Here is a 20927-nt window from a genome sequence, read left to right as displayed (position 1 = left end):
TCAGGGTTCTCTCTCAATCTGAAGGCTGTTCTCAGCTTTATTTTAAACTGTCACCAAAAATATTTTACTTCTGAGAATTTATGACAAATATCTCTGCAACAGATAAAAAAAAGTTTAAAAATACAGTGAAGATAATGAGGCTCAAATGGTTCCAAAAGGCACAAAATGAGAGACCTGAGGCGTTTAAAGAAAGCATGATGCTTTACAACCTTCCTAATAACCATGAAAAAACACAGGAGTTTGTAGCAGTCAGTTCCTCTCCCAATCTTGCTTGCTGGCGGCCAGAGCCTCTCCCAGCGCTCTGATGAAGCGATGGACATCACTGAAGGAGTTGTACATTGGCACCGGAGCAACTCGCAGCACGGTGGGCTCCCTCATGTCACACTATGAGACAGGAAATGACAAAAGAGTTCAAAATTGTTCAGGTGGTCATTTTTTGAAGCACAAGGAATTAAAGTGCCAAAAACTGGAGCTCCTCCAATGGCCACTGTAGGCAAGTTACAAAAGCGAGCATGTCCCTATAGTTGTTTTTATGAAGTTAGTTGCTAAGATCCTCCACCAGTCTGTGCTCTGGTTTTAGTGAGTTAAATGCTAATGTTTTATTTGTATGTACTTGGCACTAATGATCAGGTATCGGTTTATAAAAACAAGCTGAATTCACAAACTTTGGACACTTCTGGCTCCAAAAAAGAAAACAAATACAAAACTGAACTGGCTAAGATGCCAAATACGTGACCAACCCCTTTTCTAAACTTTTGATGATAACAACACAGAACTTAAAAAGACAAAATTTACATTTGATGTTAAAATTAATTACATTCTTGTATTTTTACCTGATTAGGCTTGTACTAGAAACAGATATCGGGGTTTATACTCACAGCGACGCCCCTCTTCTCCAGCTCCTCGAAGACTCTTTTGATGGGAGCAGAGAAGGAGAGCGAAAGCTGGCAGCCTCTCTGCTGAGGGTCCGACGGTGTGATGATGTGGACGTGAGGTTTGTGAGGCTGAGCCGGGTCCTTAGTGTAGTAGTGCTTAATCAGATACTCCAGGTAGCCTGTCAGTAGGAGGGACTTCTTGCGCAGAGCCTGCATGGTGGTCATGTTAAACACCTGGCAAGATTTAAATCGTGTATGAGGAAAGAAAATGAAAAATAGATGTTACTTCAGGCAAATGGTTTTTTTTTTCGTGTACAAGACTATGCTGATATATTAAGGAAGCCTGAAAACAGCATTTTTCCCTTCCATAAGACATGATTTTAGATTACTCTCTCAAATTTTAAAAAAGGAATTTTCTCAATTTTTCAGTTATTTCCATAAGTTTGAGCAATTAAGGCGAGATAATAACCCAAATTTTGAACTTATGTATGGCAAAAAATGCTTGTTTTCAGTGGCAGAAACAAGTTTCCATAATAAATAATAAACTGCTGAAATAAGCAAACACTAAATAACCATTAAATAGACATGTACAACAATTAAACAATGAAAGAGATGAATAATGAACACATATAGTTTTTTCAAGCTGTGTATTCAACTTGTAATCGACTACAGGCACTATTAGCATCACTGTTTGATAAACACTTACTTACAGATATGCATGACAACAATTCCAGTTACCCCAAAGTGTCAGTGCACTACATACATACATTACATACACGTAATGACAAAAACATACACATAACACTTGTAATGTTAATAACGGACATGTAACTTCAATAACCTGCACATAACACACATGTAATGTCAATGGTTTGCATATAATGTCCACAACATACGTGTAATTTCAATGGCGCGCATATATTGTACACGTAACATAGTTGTCGTTTTGAGATCATTTACTACACAAACTACATATAATTTGTAACGATTCACAATTCCCGAACACTAAATAGATGCTAATAATCCTTGAACCCTAGCAAGCTTATGAAATACGTTTCATTCAGGTTGATTAACATGTCTAGAAGGAGTACCTCCAGACTGGCCTGCAGTGGACAGACCAGCAGGATTGGTTGGTTCGACAGCCTGAAGCCGCTCACTCCAGGCTGCAGCTCCATCACTAAAAACAGAAGGAAAAAGTCAAGAACCCTTTCAAAGCTTCAGGATCCATTCAGTTCATTCAGAGCCTGAGAGGTGTGCTCTTTACACTCTAAACATAAAGGTCTCCAAATAGGCAGAACTGCAGGTGTAATGTTCACATGAGACCACAAGATGGAAGCAAATAGCAACTCTAAAAGCACACAGCAGGCTTGAGAGAGGTACTGAGGAGGCAGAGGTCAGTGAGGAATCTGTGATGAGTTTTACCGTTAGTCATCTGAAACCGAGACTTCAGGTCATGTCCCCACCATCCCATCAGCCTGAAGGACACGGGAACAGAGAGCTGTGTTACTTTATTTAATCCAATCTTTAATCCTATGTCTATTAACGTATTTTGACTAATTTAAGAGAAAGATACTTGAGTTTGATATATTTTATCATTTGATATTAGTTTCACTATCCTAGATGTCCCACATCTGGCCGTGACTGACTCAAGGTGTCACTTGCCAGTGCTGTGACTGAACCAAGAGTGTCAAAATTAGGCCAAGGATATCTGGGATACCCTACCAACAAAAATCCCCACCAGCTAAAATGTCTGTGAGGAATGTTTCTTACGTTGGTTTGATGGTATGTTTGTGTTTCTCATGGATAAACGCCCCAGCGAGACCACCAGCACCTGAGTTTATATACTGCAAACAAAAAAGCCACAGTCATCACAAAGCATTTCTCATTTATACTTTTATCTGATAATTGTACTGAAATCGCCTGCAGTTCATTAACAGGGCAGTTAGTGAGCAAGGTAGTCCTCAGTAAGCTGGAGTGAATGGTGATAAGGAGATAAGTATTTACCGCTGCCTTTATGATACATGAATAAAAAAGTCTGTGAAATTTGTCTGAAATTAAGATAATCTCGGACATTTTCACATGCCCCGTTCTGTCCTTTTAGGCTGTTCGCTCTGCTCTTACATCAATTTCTCTTTCAAACTGTCCTGGATTACATGTGAAGGATTATGGCAGTTAACAAGCAGTTTTCAGTTTAAATGATCCATAGTTTTCAGCGATGGCGCTAAGGTAGATGTAACATCACTGCTGCACAGAGATCAGAAAGTAGCACTACAGAAGTTATTGAATGGGAGATCAGCTGAATTACCTAAGGCTTTTGATCTTTAAAGGCCCCTTCCATTGGTTTTTGATAAAGACATCCCCCATGGTCATTCATAAACCAAAATAAATAAGTAATAAACTGTTAAATGACAGGTAGTTCCAGTTTTTTCAGTATCTGTTATAGAATTGCATGATTTCTTACTCTTGAGTTCAGAAAACTCTAACCCTGATAGGTTTGTGTGCTTAATTTCTCTCATGAGCTGCTTTGTGCATCCTGGCAAAACAAAGAAATATTCTGTATATTAACAACAAAACTTTGATTTTATAATAATTACATAATTACAGGACAGTGTGGACAATGAGACACCAGAAATTTTCTGTAATTCATTTCTTAAACTTTAAGCCCAAAGAGTCATGCTGCCACACTTCTTTCCTTTACTACAGCACCATTTCTTTATCAAATAGAAAAACAGATCTATTGTTGAAGTTCTTTTTCTTACATTAAAATATCTCAGGGATTAAATGGGAGTTTTGCTGGTCCGGCTCACTTGAGATCAAAGTGAACTGTATGTGAGCCACGATGTAAAATGAGTTTGACACCCTGGTATAAGCGTCTAAAATCGGAACTGGTTGTGTTGTCTCAACCTTTGCCAGAAAGAACATTAATATTCCTCAGAAAGGACATTTGTCCTACAGCTCCACAGAGTCTCATTCACTCTGGACTGTGTCTGGATGAAACAGTGAGCAGGACTTTAGAAGTCTCCTGTCAGCTGACCTTGTAGGAGCACCAGCAGGCGAAGTCGACACCCCAGTCGTGCAGTTCCAACTCGACGTTTCCTGCCGCGTGGGCGCAGTCGAAGCCGACATAACAGCCCTGACAGACAAACAGAGGACACAGTAACAACTTAATATACAGCACAAAGCAAAAGTCTCGAGAAGGCCCTGATTAATTTTTCTTTTGCTTCCAAGATAACAGACTTTCTTCACATTTTTGTAAGTGGTCTTGAGCAATAGCTTTCCAGGACTTCCAGAGACTTCTAAGTTTTCTTTGGACATTGACTCTTTCCACAATTCAAGGAAACATTTGGTCAGGCCGGAAAGTTTCACAACTGAAGAGTTGCATCAAAAAATATGGGATTTATTGCAAATAACACCAATATTTCATAAAATGATGGCGAGATGCGGTGAAAATTTGAGATGAAAATGGGTAAAAGATTTGGGTGTAAACACACAATTGGAAAAAGGGAATAGCGTTGTTGTTAACGTTGGTCAGTCAGAGTCACAGTGGGCAAAACTCACTCAGTTAAAAAATTGTGCATCAGTATTATTGTTGGCCCATCAAACTTCGCACAGTGGGTGTGATACCCACCAACTCTAGCTGGAAATGCAGATCTGCGATTGGTACTTTTCTCCATCTGTTCTGTTCTTTTGAACTTTTTTGGAAATAAATAATGAAAGCACCGGGAGAAATCATATACATGCTTCTTTATGTAAGTGTCAACTCTCATTTAAGTAATACAAGAAAATCGGAAAGTTCTGGTGACTGGAAGGCCTCATTGAAACATCATTAAAGACTTTTATCTGAGTATTTTTTGCTTACAGTGGTTTCTCTTTTTGCTAGGCCCCCCTTTGTTTTACAAGAAAATCTGTAGCTTTACTGTATAAAGAGCTAACATCTCCAAAATTTCAGGAGTAGTTAGTCATTATAAGACGTGTTTGTGAACTAATCAAGAATGTGGGATACTGTTTGTCCGTGATTTGGACAGCCCAGCGCGTGTTCCCGATGCAGGGGAAACAAACTCTGCCGGGGAGACCTACCTTGGCACTTGTGCAGGTAAAGCCAAAGGCAAGATATGCTTCACCATATTTTCAAGTCTTTGGCTTGGAAGGGAGTTGGTTTGGAAACATATTTGGCGATGCTTCACATTCTTAGTTAGCGTATTGTCTGTCTTGTCTTAATGTTGGTTTAAAATGGAGCACTGTAACAAAAAATAATTTCCCCCAGGGATCAATAAAGTATTCTGATTCTGATTCTGATTCTGCTTTGCGTTTGTGTGGGAGCCCCGTCAAAAACTTGTCCATTGTGCTAGCAGTGTTCAAGCATTTTTTTTTTATTCATACTGCGCCCCCCAGTAATGTGCCCCCCACTTTGGGAACCACTGGGTTACAGTATCCTCTCCTCACCTTCCTCTGGCCAGCCTCAGTGATGCAGGCCATGTCGAACAGCTGGCCGGTGTAATACTGAACCCCGCTAAACATTACCACTGCGATAGAGTCGCCCTGCTTCTCGATCACCTCCAGGATGTCCTCGGTTTTCAGGGTCTCTTCTCCCTGAACACACAGAAAGTGCTCAGCATTGTCATTTAAACGGTGTTTAGTTTCTAACTGACACAGAGCTACAGACACGTTTGTTCATATAACAGCATGAAATGCACTCAATAGGTCGGCAACTGCTCTTCATCTTTGAAAGTTAAGATGCTGTGAAAGTTTTAGTGGTGATATGCTAACACGTGACGTGAAGTAGATGACCTGAGGATTTGCTTTGGGGAGGAAAACTATCCATCAATTGTTCCTCCATGGAGAAATTAGTTTAGATAAAAGTGTGCAGTGTGTTACCGGCTTGGGTGACAGCAACAGCATGCTGTCCTTAGGATCGAGTCCTCGCAGACGGATCTGCGACTCCACAGCGTACTGAGGAAAGAGATTCAAGAAGGACACTGAAGATTTAACCCTCCTGTTATATTGCAAGTCAAATTGAACCATTTTAAATTGTAAAAATCTAAAATAAATAGTTTAAAGTATTTTTTCAGTATGAAACTTCTTGTGCTTGGCTTCATAAAGGTAATCAACATATAAAATAAAAATTGTGCATTTTCACATATGTACAACCCATGTGTTACCCACATGTCCCAGGAAAAGTGGGTAGGACAGGAACCTTTTATGGGCAGCATGTGATGCAAACACCAGCTATACACTGAACATGCAGGTTAACACTGGGAAGCTGGCTGGAAGAGCCCCAGAGAAGAATCATGTCACAAAGGTTGTGCTTGATATGGCACAAGGTCTCAGGGGCACAACATAACCTGTGACTACAACTTGGTTCAGGAGCTTCTAAAGAGAAAGCTCACAATGGTTAGAACAGTCCGAAAGAACAGAACTCTCTGCTGAGCTGCTGAAAACCAAGAACAGGGCCCCTCAGTCTTCCATATTTGCCTTCACAGACACTACAGCCCTGGTACCTTATTGCCACCAAAAGGGGAAAAAAGTTGTGCTCATGAGCACTTTGTACAAAAATGCTGAAATCAGCACACGAGAGGACCAGAAATGACTCTAGACTGCAGTGCCACCAAAGGGTGGGTTGACAACTTGGACAAAGTCACAGGGTCCTACAGCACCAAGTGAATGACTGCACGCTGGCCACTTGTCATCTTTTACAACATCGATGTATCAGCCTACAACACATTTGTCAACACACATCATGCCTCGTCCCTGTACCAAAGACGCCTCGTCCCAGTGGCCCCCAGGATTACAGGCCCGTGGCACTGACCTCCCACATCATGAAGACCCTGGAAAGGCTCATCCTGGACCAGCTGCGACCCATAGTAAGACCACATCTGGATCCCCTTCAGTTCGCTTATCAGCCTCGTCTCGGAACAGAGGACGCCATCATCTACCTGCTCAATCGTGTCTACACCCATCTGGACCAGCCGGCGAGCACTGTGAGGGTCATGTTTTTTGACTTTTCCAGTGCTTTCAACACCATCAGGCCGACCCTCCTGGGTGATAAGTTAGCAGCGATGCAGGTGGATGCTTCTCTGGTGTCCTGGATTGTTGATTACCTGACAGGAAGACCACAATATGTACGTCTCCCACAGTGTGTGTCTGACAAGGTGATTAGCAACACAGGGGCACCACAGGGGACTGTCCTCTCCCCCTTCCTCTTCACCCTCTACACCACAGACTTCAGCCACTGCACAGAGACCTGCCATCTTCAGAAGTTTTCTGATGACTCTGCGGTGGTTGGATGCATCAGCAGGGATGATGAGACAGAGTACCGGGCTGTGGTCGACTCCTTTGTCACGTGGTGTGAGCAGAATCATCTGCAGCTCAACGTGGCAAAGACCAAGGAACTGATCGTGGACTTCAGGAAGACCAGGAAACACTTGACCCCTGTTTCAATCCAGGGGGTCAGTGTTGACATTGTGGAGGACTATAAATACCTTGGAGTACACATTGACAATAAACTGGACTGGGCTAAAAACACCACAGCACTTTACAGGAAGGGCCAGAGTCGTCTCTATTTTTTGAGGCGACTGAGGTCCTTCAACATCTGCCAGAAAATGCTGAGGATTTTCTATGAGTCTGTGGTGGCCAGTGCGATCCTCTATGCTGTTGCATGCTGGGGGAGCAGGCTGAGGGTCGCAGATGCCAACAGACTTAATAAACTAATCCGTAAGGCCAGCAATGTTGTGGGGATGGAGCTGGACTCCCTCAAGGTGGTGTCGGAGAGGCGGATGCTGTCCAAGATAAAGACAATGTTGGATAACACCTCCCACCCACTCCATGACATGTTGGTCAGTCACAGGAGTTCGTTCAGTGAGAGACTGAGATTACCGAAAAGCACCACTGAACGACACAGGAAATCATTCCTGCCTGTGGCCATCTCCCTGTACAACGCATCCACTTAACACACTGTTTACTGCTACAACTACACATGTTTCTTTCCAAATATTTATTTATAAGTGACTTATGTATGTATGTATGTATATATATGTATATATTGTACTATTCTTAGTTAGCGTATTGTCTGTCTTGTCTTAATGTTGGTTTAAAATGGAGCACTGTAACAAAAAATAATTTCCCCCAGGGATCAATAAAGTATTCTGATTCTGATTCTGATTCTGATTTGGGCGGAGAGCTTTCCTGAGTGATGAAATGTCCCTCATGTGCTGTGTAGACACATGCACCTTGTTCATTTCCACCTATTAATTTTTGTGTATTTCTGGTTCTAAACACTGGATAGTGTTTACTATTGCAACATGTAACGACATGTCACTTGTGTGCTGTGGAGACTCACAGACACACACACTGTGTTCATATTGCTATCCCTTATTTTGTTCTTTTGTTCTTTTGTTTCTTTCTAGAGTTTACTTTCAGTACAAATCCTCTTGAGTCATTAGTCTTGATTTTAAGTCAGTTTGACCCAGAACAGAAGAGATGTCACATGTTACTTTCTCTACATCACTACATACAAAGAAAAAAAATGTAAATTATAAAACAAAATTTTAAAATAATCAATGTCATGTAAAACTATTGTATTTTATATGCAGGTCTTTCTAATGTGCATTAAAAATGTTTTAAAATGCATTTTTTATGAAAAACAAGTGAATTACCCTCATTGAACCACGATCTGTGAGAGGTAAAAATAAACACCATTTACACCAATTATTGTTTGAAATGGTTAGTAATGGAGTTAATAATCAGGTATAAACATAGTAAACGTGCCCTGGGTCAAGTTGACCTACAAACAGTGTTCCTGAGAAACGAACATAACAGGGCGGTTAATGACCAACTTGAACTGAGGAGACAAGAGATTATTTACACCATAGACAAGTAAGAGAAACACTGAGTGCAGGAAAAGACTCCGTTTAAGCCCTTTTAGGACCCTTTAGGTCCAGTCTGCATGCAAAAGTATTGATGGGCAAGATACTGAACCCCAAGTTCCTCTCTGATGCATCCATTAGATTATGAATGTTAGATAGAAAACACCTAGCTGTAGAAAACATGTGCTGGTATGGCATATTGCATAAAGCACTTTGAGTAGAAAGTTGAGTGGAAAAGTGCTGTATGAGAACCAGTCCATATGTTCAACTATAAATAAAATATGGGTTTATGAGATTTGCAAATCCCTGCATTCTGTTTTTATTCATATTTTACACAGCTTTTTCAGAATTGGTATTGTACTTAACAAACATAGGGTCAAGGGTATCTCTAATGTACACTCTGGACAGATCTCAAAAACCTTCCTCCTTCAATTAATGTCAGTTCTTTGGGCTAGAAATGTTTCTCGAGTGTTAAAACTGGTGCGAAACACAAGATCAGACCCCAACTAATCATCCAGTGAAGTTTAATTTTTCTTTTGAGTTAGACAAAACTAGTAAAGCTGAATTCATGGATCAGGGAAAGAAAAATCCCCAAAGGGAGGATTTGAGAGAAAAATGTGATCATGTGTGGATGTACTCACGTGATCAGATGGAAAGGCCTTGTCCTCTAGAAGGATTTTGTGTCGAGTTTTAGTGGGTTTGTAGAAGGAAAGCTGCCGAATAATTGAAGGACATTACTGTTCAGTTTGAAAGTTGTTGAACTATGTGTGTTATGTTTGTATATCTCATCATTTAAATGGGGTGAAACAGTAAGTGATTGTATCATACCAGCAGAAGATGTAAATTTACTGTCAGACCATTCATCAGTGCCACTTCCTCAGTTTTAGCTCCTGTCAAAAACAAAAGAAGAAAGACAATATGAGTCATGTTCTTAATTAATATGTGAATGTTTGAGAAATTTCCCCAAGGCTTTCATTTCATTTCAGTAACAGCAGAAATGAGGAAATCCAGGTTATTTAAAGCATAGTAGCTTTTGTTGAAACCTTCAGTTCACAAAATGGTCAAACTATCCGGTCGTTAAGTGATGACGTGACAAATCCTACTTCCGGGCCTAAAGTAGTCTGCGTTTAATATGGCTTTTGTGTTGTTAACATGTTTAATGTTATGTATTTTCTTCTATTTAATCTCAAAAAGCTCCTAAAACAGTCAGTGATCACTGTTGACCTCCCTCGGCTTTTATTACGCTAATCATTTATTTAAGCTCAGTTTTTAAAACCTTAGGATGTAACTACAGCCCAGCCCATGCAGCAGTATATGAATGACTAACCTCGTATTGTGGATGGATTATCTCAGTTGTTCTCCTGGCTGAAGTTTGGTCCTTTTACAGCATCCTGCCATGCGATTACATTTGTTCCTGACCACCGAGAACACTCACGTTAACTTTTATCGAGTGGAAAAAAAGTTAGCTTGTTTATATTATGCTAACATAGCTGTGTTGCTAGCGGTCACGTAGCACATCATTATATACCAGTGTGGCGTGGGTGTGGTCCTTGGCCAGATGCAGAGGAGGCGTGACGCAGTGAGCTCCCGGGGCGGCGCAGGGGCGGGGTGAACAGGTGTGCTGGGATCTGACAGTGATTGTGTCTCTTTATGTGTTGGCAGTGACAGACGGAGGTGGACGTGACAGCAGAGAAAGAGAGCGCGGAGTATATGTGTCCACTACAACCCGAGCTTAATAAAAAGTTCTGCACTGTCAAAAGTCGCTCCGGCTGGTATTTCTTGGGTCCACCGTTACACTGGTGCCGAAACCCACGCGTGATGTCCGGTCCCCTGCCGGCTCCCCCTGCTCCCCCGGCGGCGCCGCCGCCCGCCCCACCGCCCGCCCAGCCGCTGCAGATCTTGGGCCAGATGATGGTGGACGTGGCGGCGATGGCGGCTCGTCAGGCGGCCACGCAGGACCAACAGTTGGCGTTGCTTCGCTTGCAATCGGAGCAGCAGACCGCGGCTCTGGGGCAGCTGCTGGGGAATGCGGCCGCGCCGGCTCCCGCCCCTCCGCTGTCGGTGACGTTGCACCGGATGCGGGATGGGGAGGACCCGCTGGTTTTCATCGAGGCTTTCCAGGCCACGGCGATGGCCTGTCGGTGGCCGGAGGAGGAGTGGGCCGCCCGGCTGCTGCCGCTTCTGTCGGGTGAGGCCCAGACGGCGGCGCTGAGCCTGCCCCCCGGCTCGCGGGGGGTGTTCGAGGACGTGTGCCGGGCGGTGCTGGATCGTTTGGGGCTCTCCCCGGAGGATTACCGCCGTCAGTTCCGGGCCAGCAGGATGTCGGGGGGGGAGCGGCCGTTTGCCTGAGCTCGGCAGCTGGAGGATGCGGCAGCGAGGTGGCTGCGACCGGGCCCCTCGGCTGGGGAGACGCGGATGCTGACCATGGTCGTCCTCGAGCAGTTCGTGGGAGGCCTGCCCGAGGCGACGGCTCGTTGGGTTCGCTGCCACCGCCCGGCGGATTTGACGGCGGCGGTGACGCTGGCAGAGGACCATCTGGCGGCCGACCCGGTACCGGGCCGTGAGGAGCCGCGGCGGGGCGCCCGTGTTCCGCCGCCCAGGCCACCGGCGGCGGCGTCGCAGAGGAGAGGCGGCGGCCCTGCGGGAACGGAGCAGGCAGCAGGGTGGAGCCCCAGGAACCCGTTCCGGCCGCTGCTTCCCGCCGGAACCCCGGCGGCCGCCGAGGTTGCCCCGGAGCCACGGGGAGCCGCACAGACGCCGGGGCCGGACTGTTGGAAGTGTGGGCGGCCGGGGCACCTGCGCCGAGACTGTCCGCTCATGGAGGTGGGGCAGGTGTTCCGCGTTGCCGGCGCTCCAGCGCCCGCCCCCGGTCCAGGAGTGACGTACCGCGTGCCGGTAAGGTGTCAAGGGGGTATTCGCCATGCTTTGGTGGACACGGGCTGCACGCAGACTCTGGTCCACCAAAGTTTGGTTCGCCCCGGGGCATTGTTGGAGGCTGACTGGGTGGAGGTTAAATGTGTGCACGGGGATATTCACAAGTACCCAGTAGTGTCACTGTTGCTGAAATTCAGGGGCAAAACGCATAGAGTGAAGGCGGCGGTTAGCCCGCGCCTGTCGCATCCCCTTATTTTGGGTACGAATTGGCCGGGGTTCCACAGCTTACTGGGGCAGTACGCGGGGATGCGATCGCGGTCTGTAAATTCGTGTGACGTTTGCGCGGCGCTCGGCGGTGACGCGGGGTCGACCGACGCTGACTCTGGGGGGGAGGAGGAGGCGGGGACTTCCACGGAAGCCCCGCCGCCTCCCGTTGTGTACCCCACGGAAGATTTTCCACTAGAGCAGTCTCGGGACGACACCCTACGCTCAGCCTATGACCAAGTGATGGATATTGATGGTCGCTCGGTGCGCCCCGACGCTGCGCGAACGTACCCTCATTTCCAATTGCGGAACGATCGGCTTTATAGAGTGAGCCGTGACACTCACACTAATGAAATCCGCACACAGTTGTTGGTGCCGCAAAGCCGCCGGGAAATGATTTTCCAGGCGGCTCATTCGAACCCCATGGCAGGGCACTTGGGTGGCGAGAAAACTCTGGAGCGCATAATGGCCCGATTCTATTGGCCGGGCATTTGGGCCGACGTGCGCCGTTGGTGTGCGTCGTGCCCCGAATGCCAGCTGGTTAACCAGCCGGCCGTACCAAAGGCGCCGTTGCGCCCATTACCGCTGATGGAGATCCCGTTTGAGCGTATTGGCATGGATCTCATCGGGCCATTGCACCGGAGTGCACGCGGCTATCGCTTTGTGCTGGTCCTGGTGGACTACGCAACGCGGTACCCGGAAGCAGTGCCGCTACGCACCATTTCAGCGAAGAGCGTGGCGCAGGCACTGTTTCAGGTCATCTCCCGAGTCGGTATTCCGAAAGAAATACTGACTGACCAGGGCACGTCGTTCATGTCGCGCACATTGCGGGAACTGTATGAATTACTGGGTATTAAATCTATTCGGACCAGCGTCTACCACCCTCAGACTGATGGGTTGGTGGAGAGGCTGAATAAGACTTTAAAATCCATGATTCGTAAGTTCATTCGCGAGGATGAACGCAATTGGGATCGCTGGTTAGACCCTCTGTTGTTTGCAGTGCGGGAGGTGCCCCAGGCCTCCACGGGATTTTCTCCCTTCGAGCTGTTATACGGCAGGAAGCCGCGGGGGGTGCTCGACCTGATTAAGGAAAACTGGGAGGAAGGTCCGAGCCCTGCGAAAAGTGAAATTCAGTACGTGCTGGACCTGCGAGCAAAGCTGCACACACTGGGGAGGCTCTCGCGGGAGAATTTGCTCCAGGCCCAGCAGCGGCAGCGACGCCTGTATGACAGAGGGGCTAGACTCAGGCAATTTTCACCGGGAGATAAGGTGCTTGTGTTACTTCCTTCTTCCAGCTCTAAATTACTCGCCAAGTGGCAAGGACCCTTCGTGGTCACACAGCGAGTGGGGGACGTTGATTATGAAGTGGTACGGTCGGACAGGGGCGGGGCCACGCAGATTTACCACCTCAACCTCCATTGCAGTGACCATCTCACACAGGCCCAGAGGGCGGATGTTGCTGCATTGCAACAGCGCTTTGCCGACGTGTTCTCCCCCTTGCCCGGCCGTACTTCTCTCATAGAGCACCATTTTGAGACGCGGCCTGGCGTGACGGTGCGTTCACGGCCCTACAGGCTGCCGGAACATAGAAGGCAAATTGTTTTCCGGGAATTGAAGGAAATGCTGAGGCTGGGAGTAATAGAAGAATCACACAGTGCTTGGTGTAGCCCCATCGTCCTTGTAGCAAAGAAGGATGGGTCTATACGGTTCTGTGTCGATTATCGCAGAGTGAATGAGGTGTCACGTTTTGATGCTTATCCCATGCCCCGGGTCGACGAGCTCCTGGACCGGTTGGGCACCGCTCGCTTTTTTACGACTCTGGATTTAACCAAGGGCTACTGGCAGATTCCCTTGTCTACAGAGTCCCGGGAAAAGACGGCCTTCTCCACTCCGTATGGGTTGTACCAATTCGTGACGCTTCCGTTCGGCTTGTTTGGCGCCCCTGCCACTTTTCAGCGCCTCATGGACCGGGTGCTGCGGCCCCACGCTGCCTATGCTGCCGCCTACCTAGACGACGTCATCATTTACAGTGACACGTGGGCGGGGCATGTGCGGTGTGTGGCCGCGGTGCTGGAGTCCCTGAGGCAGGCGGGGCTCACGGCCAACCCGAAGAAGTGTGCGGTTGGACGGAGGGAGGTACAGTATTTGGGGTACCACTTGGGGAGCGGGCAGGTGCGACCTCAAGTGGAGAAGACGGCGGCGATTGCATCCTGCCCGCGTCCCAAGACGAAAAAAGAGGTGAGACGGTTTCTGGGGCTGGCCGGCTATTACCGGCGGTTCGTCCCAGGGTTCGCGGACCTGACCAGCCCCCTGACTGATCTCACCCGCAAGGGTGCCCCAGATCTGGTCCAGTGGACGGAGCGGTGCCAGGCGGCGTTTGTGCAGGTGAAACGGGCTCTCTGTGGAGAGCCGCTGCTGTTCACACCTAACTTCTCCCTCCCTTTCTGTCTGCAGACTGACGCCTCGAGCAGAGGGCTGGGGGCCGTTTTGTCCCAGCAGGTGGGGGGAGTTGACCGGCCGGTCGCTTACATCAGCCGGAAGCTCACGGACCGCGAGTCACGGTACAGCACCGTAGAGAAGGAGTGCCTGGCGATCCGGTGGGCGGTCGACTCCCTTCGCTACTACCTCCTGGGCCGCCCGTTCACCCTCTGCTCGGACCACGCCCCGCTGCAGTGGCTCCACCGCATGAAGGATGCCAACGCCCGGATCACTCGGTGGTATCTGGCCATGCAGCCCTTTAAGTTCAAGGTGATCCATAGGCCGGGCGCGCAGATGGTCGTGGCCGATTTCCTCTCTCGCTCGCGGGGGGGGGAGTAGGTTCGGCCGGATGGGCCCCGGCCTCAGTCGGGCGGTGGGGATGTGTGGCGTGGGTGTGGTCCTTGGCCAGATGCAGAGGAGGCGTGACGCAGTGAGCTCCCGGGGCGGCGCAGGGGTGGGGTGAACAGGTGTGCTGGGATCTGACAGTGATTGTGTCTCTTTATGTGTTGGCAGTGACAGACGGAGGTGGACGTGACAGCAGAGAAAGAGAGCGCGGAGTATATGTGTCCACGTACAACCCCGAGCTTAATAAAAAGTTCTGCACTGTCAAAAGTCGCTCCGGCTGGTATTTCTTGGGTCCACCGTTACAACCAGCTAGCCAAACTTCAGTAACCCTACAAACGTCACTGCTGTTTAGTTTTCAGTCTTCATTTATGTTGGAAGTGAAAGCAGAGCTGTACGTTTTAATTTGTTTCCAAAACCCCGCAGTCAGGACATGCTATATTGTATTTAGATAGAAGCTAGCGAGCTAACTTCCTGCTAACTTCTAACTCCGTTAAATGTCATAAATTCCGTTTTCATGGATGCCTGGATGTTAAACTCAATTGTTACACCTGGTAGAGCAGAACGCTGATCATTTTATTAAAGATGAAAGACTTTAGACAGTTTTTCAACTCTCAGTAATGACATAGTGATCGTTTGATATATGGACCTGCAGCAAGTTTAGGCCCAGACACGGTTAGTGACGTCAGACTTAACGACCGGATAGTCATCTTTATCTGAAGGACTCAAATGATCACATGTATTCTTGTCATTGTCTTCCTCATCCAGAACTTGTGAATGAAATCACAGATGGACTTTGCACTCTTCAAAACAGGCCTGGATGGAAAAGTGCAGTGACTACCAGCTAAGGTAAATGGGACAGACTGTTTTAAAACTACAGCTGTGTGTGAGCATCACAGAAGAACACACAAATGTGAAACTCTAGATTGAACCACCCAACACTTAGCTCAAGTTAAAATGGAAGCTTTAGAAAACATTTTTATTAGGACCACTATGAGTATTTTCAGTGAAAAGGAGACTTATTTCCAACTAAAATCGTTGGAAATAACCATCTTTCCTTTGGCAGGTTCTGCTCTTGGACCTCTCAAGTCCTTTCAAAGACGCAGAAATGACTGTTGAACAAAACAGAGCAAATTGGGAAAAATAGTCGTGGGTGTAAAGCTACTTGCAGAAGAGCTCCAACGGTGGGCAGGCTAAAGCAGCTTAGGTCCTAGTCACACGGGCCTAGAGACTTGTCAGTGACCATCTCTGAAACCCCTGGTTGCTAGGAAAAAACGTTATTCCTCAGCTGTTTGCTGGCTGTTGCTGTGAAAGTATTTGCTAAAGCTGCAATCACACAGGCCCATAGACCAGTTTGTGAACCCCTGGTAACCACCAGTTGCTAGGGCAATATGTGTACCCCATGACCGTGGTAGCTTGCATGGATGATGGCAAGTTGTCTGCAAATTATGGTCTTCCATAATTTCCTTAGGGATTAACAAAGTACTCTGATTCTAAATTTACTCAACGGTATCAAAACTGTGAGAAGTGCAGTGCTAGAAAGTTCCCAAACGCCTTCAAAAACGCCAATTGCCTTTTGGGTTTTCTTAATCAGTCAACTGTTACAGCCATTGTCAGACTAGTTCAGGTGAGCCAAAATTTGCAGCTTTGGAAAACATCGTGTTCTCCAAAAATCCTGACCTACTTTAGAGGGACCAGCCAAGCGTCAGTGTTTCTTACCTACAACTTTGGCCATCAGTTCCTCAATGTTGTTTTCAGCCCATGCCCAAGGTCTCGCACCCATTGTGTGTCCATGGATAGCACTGTAAAAGAATACATCAATACATGCCACTGTGCCTCATCCTTTGGTTAAATATCAAATGTAAGCATTAACATACATCTTGGCCCACGTGTCCAGTTCCTCTTCCAGGTACTTCTTGACATTTTTAGGCTGCAGCCCCAACGAGTTGCCCGAAAAGTAGATGCAGTCCTTGGCACCATTGACCAGTGAGAGATCAGCTAAAGAAACATCAACAGAATTAAACAACTGCTAATAACAAATATTCTTCTCCATCAACCTTAATGAAACATTTTTCACTCACAAGGCGGCAGCTCTGTAATTTTCGGCACCAGAAATTCCTCCCTGAAGTGTCGCAGTTTGTCATGTTTATCGAAGTAAGCAGCCACTTCTGCAGAGGTTGGACTGCAGCCCAGAGAGTCAGACACTCGTTTCACAGTTTCGCTGGGAGTCGAGCCGTCAAACTCATCCATTGTGGAGGGATCGGTGGGCTGCTGACCTGCAGGAAAAGCATCAGTTAGGGAAGACATTTTATCTTTATTAGGAATAGGGTTGCAGTCTCTGGGTGCGTAGACTTCCAGATCTGTTTTTTAGGTGTTTACTGACATTGTCTGACCTTCCTCCCCTTAAAGCTAAAAGTCTGCCTTCAGGGTTTAATTTAAAATCCTCTGTGGTGGTGTTACAGATACATGTAAAGGAACAACAACAAAAAAAACAACAAAAACCCAAGTCTGGTGTTTCTGGTAGTTAAGCTCACATGTAGACAGACACTGTGTGATTCCTTGTTTGACCAAATGTCCCGAAAACAGCACTAACTCTAAGGGCAAGTTAAAGTTTAGTCACAGGTCTCTTAGTTTAACATCATCTGTGGTCTGAAATACACCCAAAGTAAACTTTAAGTGTTCTTAGCAGAACAGGTCGTTTGTTTTGTTTTTTCTTAGAGCTCATGTCAAAGGTCCAGGTGCAAACTTTAGGATTCGTCCACCTTTATAGGGGCTTATTATTAGCTACTCTTTAGAGTGGCTAGTAATAAAGGAATAAACTGTTTCAAGGGTCCTTTTTTTTTTTTTTTTTTAGATCTGATTGCTGTAGAATTGTGTAAAGATACAAATTAGTTTGGGTTGTCCTATAATCACAACACTGTTACTCTGGAAAGATTCATTATCCACATGGGATCATTTGTGTTGTAAAGGACATTTTCAGTCTTTCTTTTAAATCTCTTTCTCTGCATCATTTTAATATCATACGAACCCCAAACCTGTTCTGTTGAAATGTGAATGTTATGTTTTAGTCATTGGTCTGATTGGTTATTTACCTTTGTACACCTCTATATTCAATGCACATGCTACAAGTGACTGACGCTGGCCAAGGCAGGGCTGCTGGCATGCTGGATTCAATTCTGAGCTGTTCCTGCAGCCATTAGAGTACCGTCTCTGATCTGACTGCTCTTAGTGGAAATCTGACTGGACAGAGGCACTGAGATGAGGTGCTCCAACCTAGTGCCATTCTTGCAGCAGCACTCCACCCTGTCTGTACCTACCCCCACATATCCTCTGGATTCTGGGCATATCCAGACATTTCCCTGGCCTAAATTTAGCCCCAATATGTCTCCTATGGAACACAACGGGGTTATGCTGGGTTAATGTGTGACCACTGGCCAGTAATGGAGAGTCAACAGCAGATCAGGACAGAAGATCCATGCAAAGACTGGTGACTACTTGCACATGCACGAAGCAACCATATTAAATGTTGTATGTTCATATTTTAAAGTGTTGGTCTGTCAAATCAATTTAAAATACAAACTCGTATTTCCTTCTGTTTTTCTCTTTGTTTTCCTCTGTCTATAATCAACATCCATCAGCTGAATCACTAAGATCTTTTCAGAGGGCTTGTCTGCAATATCCTCCTAAGCTAACATAGACAGAGACTTTTGATCAAAGCTGAGATCATTAGGCTCCAAGAGTCCTCAAAAGAACAAACTAGACAATATATAGAAAGAAATTTAATTTTTGATTTTCCAGAGTTGGTTTCTTCATTTTTAAACCACAAATTTTTAAAAAACCTTTACCAGGATTTTTCTGTAACATGACATTCTGCAAGATTAGTACACCCAAACACCTTTAAAATGTTTTGTTTCACACTGTCTAAGCACAAGGCAGCTTCCTTTTAATATGCCTGATAAGTCTCTGCGTTCCTTATCAATAACACTGCAGTTCTTTTACAATTAAATACTAAGTTTAGAGGCTTTTCTGCTGACAATTGTTCTTGTTAAAGCATTGCATGCCTCATTATTTATTCATTCTGCTGTAAAGTGGAAGTTTTCGAGCTCTGAAAGCTGTAACTCACAGTTGGATCAGTTGGTCTGCAGATGAGCTTCCTCTATGCATTCAGCAGTCAGACTGAGTGAATCGTGTCCTCTGCAAACGCTCTTTGAGCTCTTTGTTTGCACTATCAGGTTAATCATTGTTTTCATGAACTATGACACATACTCAAACACGCTCTTTAATATCCTGTCATAAGTTCGCCTGTGCGCATACACACAAGGCAGAGCAGGAAAGACTTCCTCATTTTGTGGTTTCTGTTTCATGTATGAAAATGGAACAAACTTACAGAGCGAAGTTCCACGTGAAAACAGAGCTGGCCATGTGATCAAAAGACGTTATTCTGTAGCTGCATCAGTGTCCGCTCTTCTGCTTTGAGACTTTCCAACGGATGCTAAGCCAGGCTGTGTGAGGATTTACTCCCATCCAGCGCCGGAATCAAACTGTAAACATTCCTTTATTGATTTTGTGTCCATGCAAAAAAAGATTTTTTTTTTATTTCTTCCTTCAGCATGCTCTCAAACTGCTGATTTATACAAGTATAAACACCACCAAGTTTGACTTGAGTTGCACGGTGATGAGCTGGAGGCTGTCATTCCTTTTCTTTCAGGCTTCTGCCATTTGTCCACTAGATGGCAGCAAATCATTATTAACAATATGTCCCATGTCTGGTCCATTCCCTTCAAACTCTGACAGTGGTGAAAGTTTAGTCACAGGTCTCTTAGTTTGGCTACAGCAGCGTCCTTCACAGCCACTGTATTCAAATATGGTGGAGCAACGTGGCTGCTTCCACAAAGTGCAAACCTGCTCCTGTGTATTATTCATACATTGATTATAAGTATTATGAGAACTCAGTTGTTGGGAGACATCATTAAACATTAATCTGTGTGTATATCTGAGTACAGAATTACTGACTGTACCTTTAAGATGCCATAAACCATTTTTAAAAAGTGTGTGTGTGTGTGTGTGTGTGTGTGTGTGTGTGTGTGTGTGTGTGTGTGTGTGTGTGTGTGTGTGTGTGTGTGTGTGTGTGAGTTCAAAACTTCTGCTTTTCTTTATGCTGCCTCAGGCCAATGTTGTGCAGTGTTGGGAATTTTTCCAAACATGCTTGCTACCACTGTTTTTGAATGTTATCGCGTGCATGTAAAAACTATAAACTCTTTTAAAGTTTTATTGGTTTTAACGAATTTTGATAGAATAAAATGGACACAAGATTTTTGTCTGGGAGAAAGGAGCAGACAAATCCCCTCTGAAAGTGAGGACAGTGAGCAGAAGTGAAAAAGCAATCAGGGTTTTAATTACTGATTCTCTGGCTTTGTTAACTAAATCAAATCCGTTGACTGATTTTCTGTAACAGACATTCTGCCAGCATGTTCAGAAGTCTTTCAAATGATAGATTCATTGAGCAGAAGGAGTTTTTTAAACATCTCTTATAGGCACTACACTAGTCAAAGTCACCTTGCAGTGGCCCGTGTGTCACAGGAAGGGTGCTGGCTGGACAACACTAAGTCATGTTTTAAAGGTGTTAAGTTGTACACCTCTGTTTCACTGCAAGACGCAACTTTATTCTTGAATCAAATCCAACATGTGAAGATGTTTGAGGTGGGTTTTTCCTTTTCACCTAACAATCAGTTGGTACTTTTAGAAGATTTTATGATTTTGTACACCTTGTCAATACTGGCGTGAATTTTCCGTCAGAACTGTTTTAATTCTTCATTATAGATTCAATGAGGTGCTGGAAAACACTTTAGAGATTTTGTCTCTAATTATGTGATGACATTACAAAGTTGCTGCATATTTGTCAGCTGCACATCAATCATATGAATCTCCTTTTCCACTCCCAGATGTGCTGTATTGGATTGAGATCTGGTGACTGTGGAGTACAGGAAGCAGCCATCAGAAGATGGGTACACTGTAGTCACAAAGGTATTGACATGCCCCTTCTGAGCCTGGCTCTACTGGAGGTTTCCTCCTGTTAAAAGGGAAAAAGGGTCTGAACTGTTGATGCAAGGCAGGATGGATCTATGCTTTCATGTTGTTTACATCAGCGGTCCCCAACCTTTTTTGCGCCACAGACCGGTTTAATGTCAGACAATATTTTTCACGGACTGGCCTTTAAGGTGTTGCAGATAAA

At 45.5% G+C, this 20927-nt stretch overlaps 1 protein-coding gene across 1 annotated transcript; it reads right to left on the bottom strand.

Moving 5' to 3' along the window:
* kynu (kynureninase) lies at positions 1-18948 on the bottom strand. Its single transcript, XM_086283259.1, has 14 exons — positions 18819-18948; positions 16777-16971; positions 16573-16693; positions 16415-16497; positions 9566-9627; positions 9379-9450; positions 5751-5825; positions 5319-5465; positions 3910-4008; positions 2646-2719; positions 2298-2350; positions 1967-2052; positions 879-1109; positions 1-384 (listed from the first exon to the last, which is right to left on the bottom strand). Exons 2-14 carry the CDS (start codon positions 16943-16945, stop codon positions 250-252), a joined length of 1407 nt encoding a protein of 468 aa, XP_086139385.1. The 5' UTR covers positions 16946-16971; positions 18819-18948; the 3' UTR covers positions 1-249.
* Between the last annotated feature and the right edge of the window lie 1979 nt (positions 18949-20927).

This window comes from Aulonocara sp. 'chitande type north' Nkhata Bay, linkage group LG23, assembly GCF_057382095.1.
Source record: "Aulonocara sp. 'chitande type north' Nkhata Bay isolate Kocher_YH1m ecotype deep benthic linkage group LG23, A_spYH_male_GT1.1, whole genome shotgun sequence".
Lineage (NCBI taxonomy): Eukaryota > Metazoa > Chordata > Actinopteri > Cichliformes > Cichlidae > Aulonocara > Aulonocara sp. 'chitande type north' Nkhata Bay.
This window is presented reverse-complemented; position numbering and strand designations above follow the sequence as displayed.

What these genes read in the sequence shown, in the direction of transcription:
- kynu (XM_086283259.1), bottom strand. Translation starts at nt 16,945, where the DNA reads ATGGATGAGTTTGACGGCTCGACTCCCAGCGAAACTGTGAAACGAGTG. An exon ending in AATTACAGAGCTGCCGCCTT is followed by an intron (nt 16,694 to 16,776) that starts GTGAGTGAAAAA and finishes ATGTTTCTTTAG; the next exon opens with CTGATCTCTCACTGGTCAAT. An exon ending in TGGAGAAGAGGGGCGTCGCT is followed by an intron (nt 385 to 878) that starts GTGAGTATAAAC and finishes CCTGTCTCATAG; the next exon opens with TGTGACATGAGGGAGCCCAC.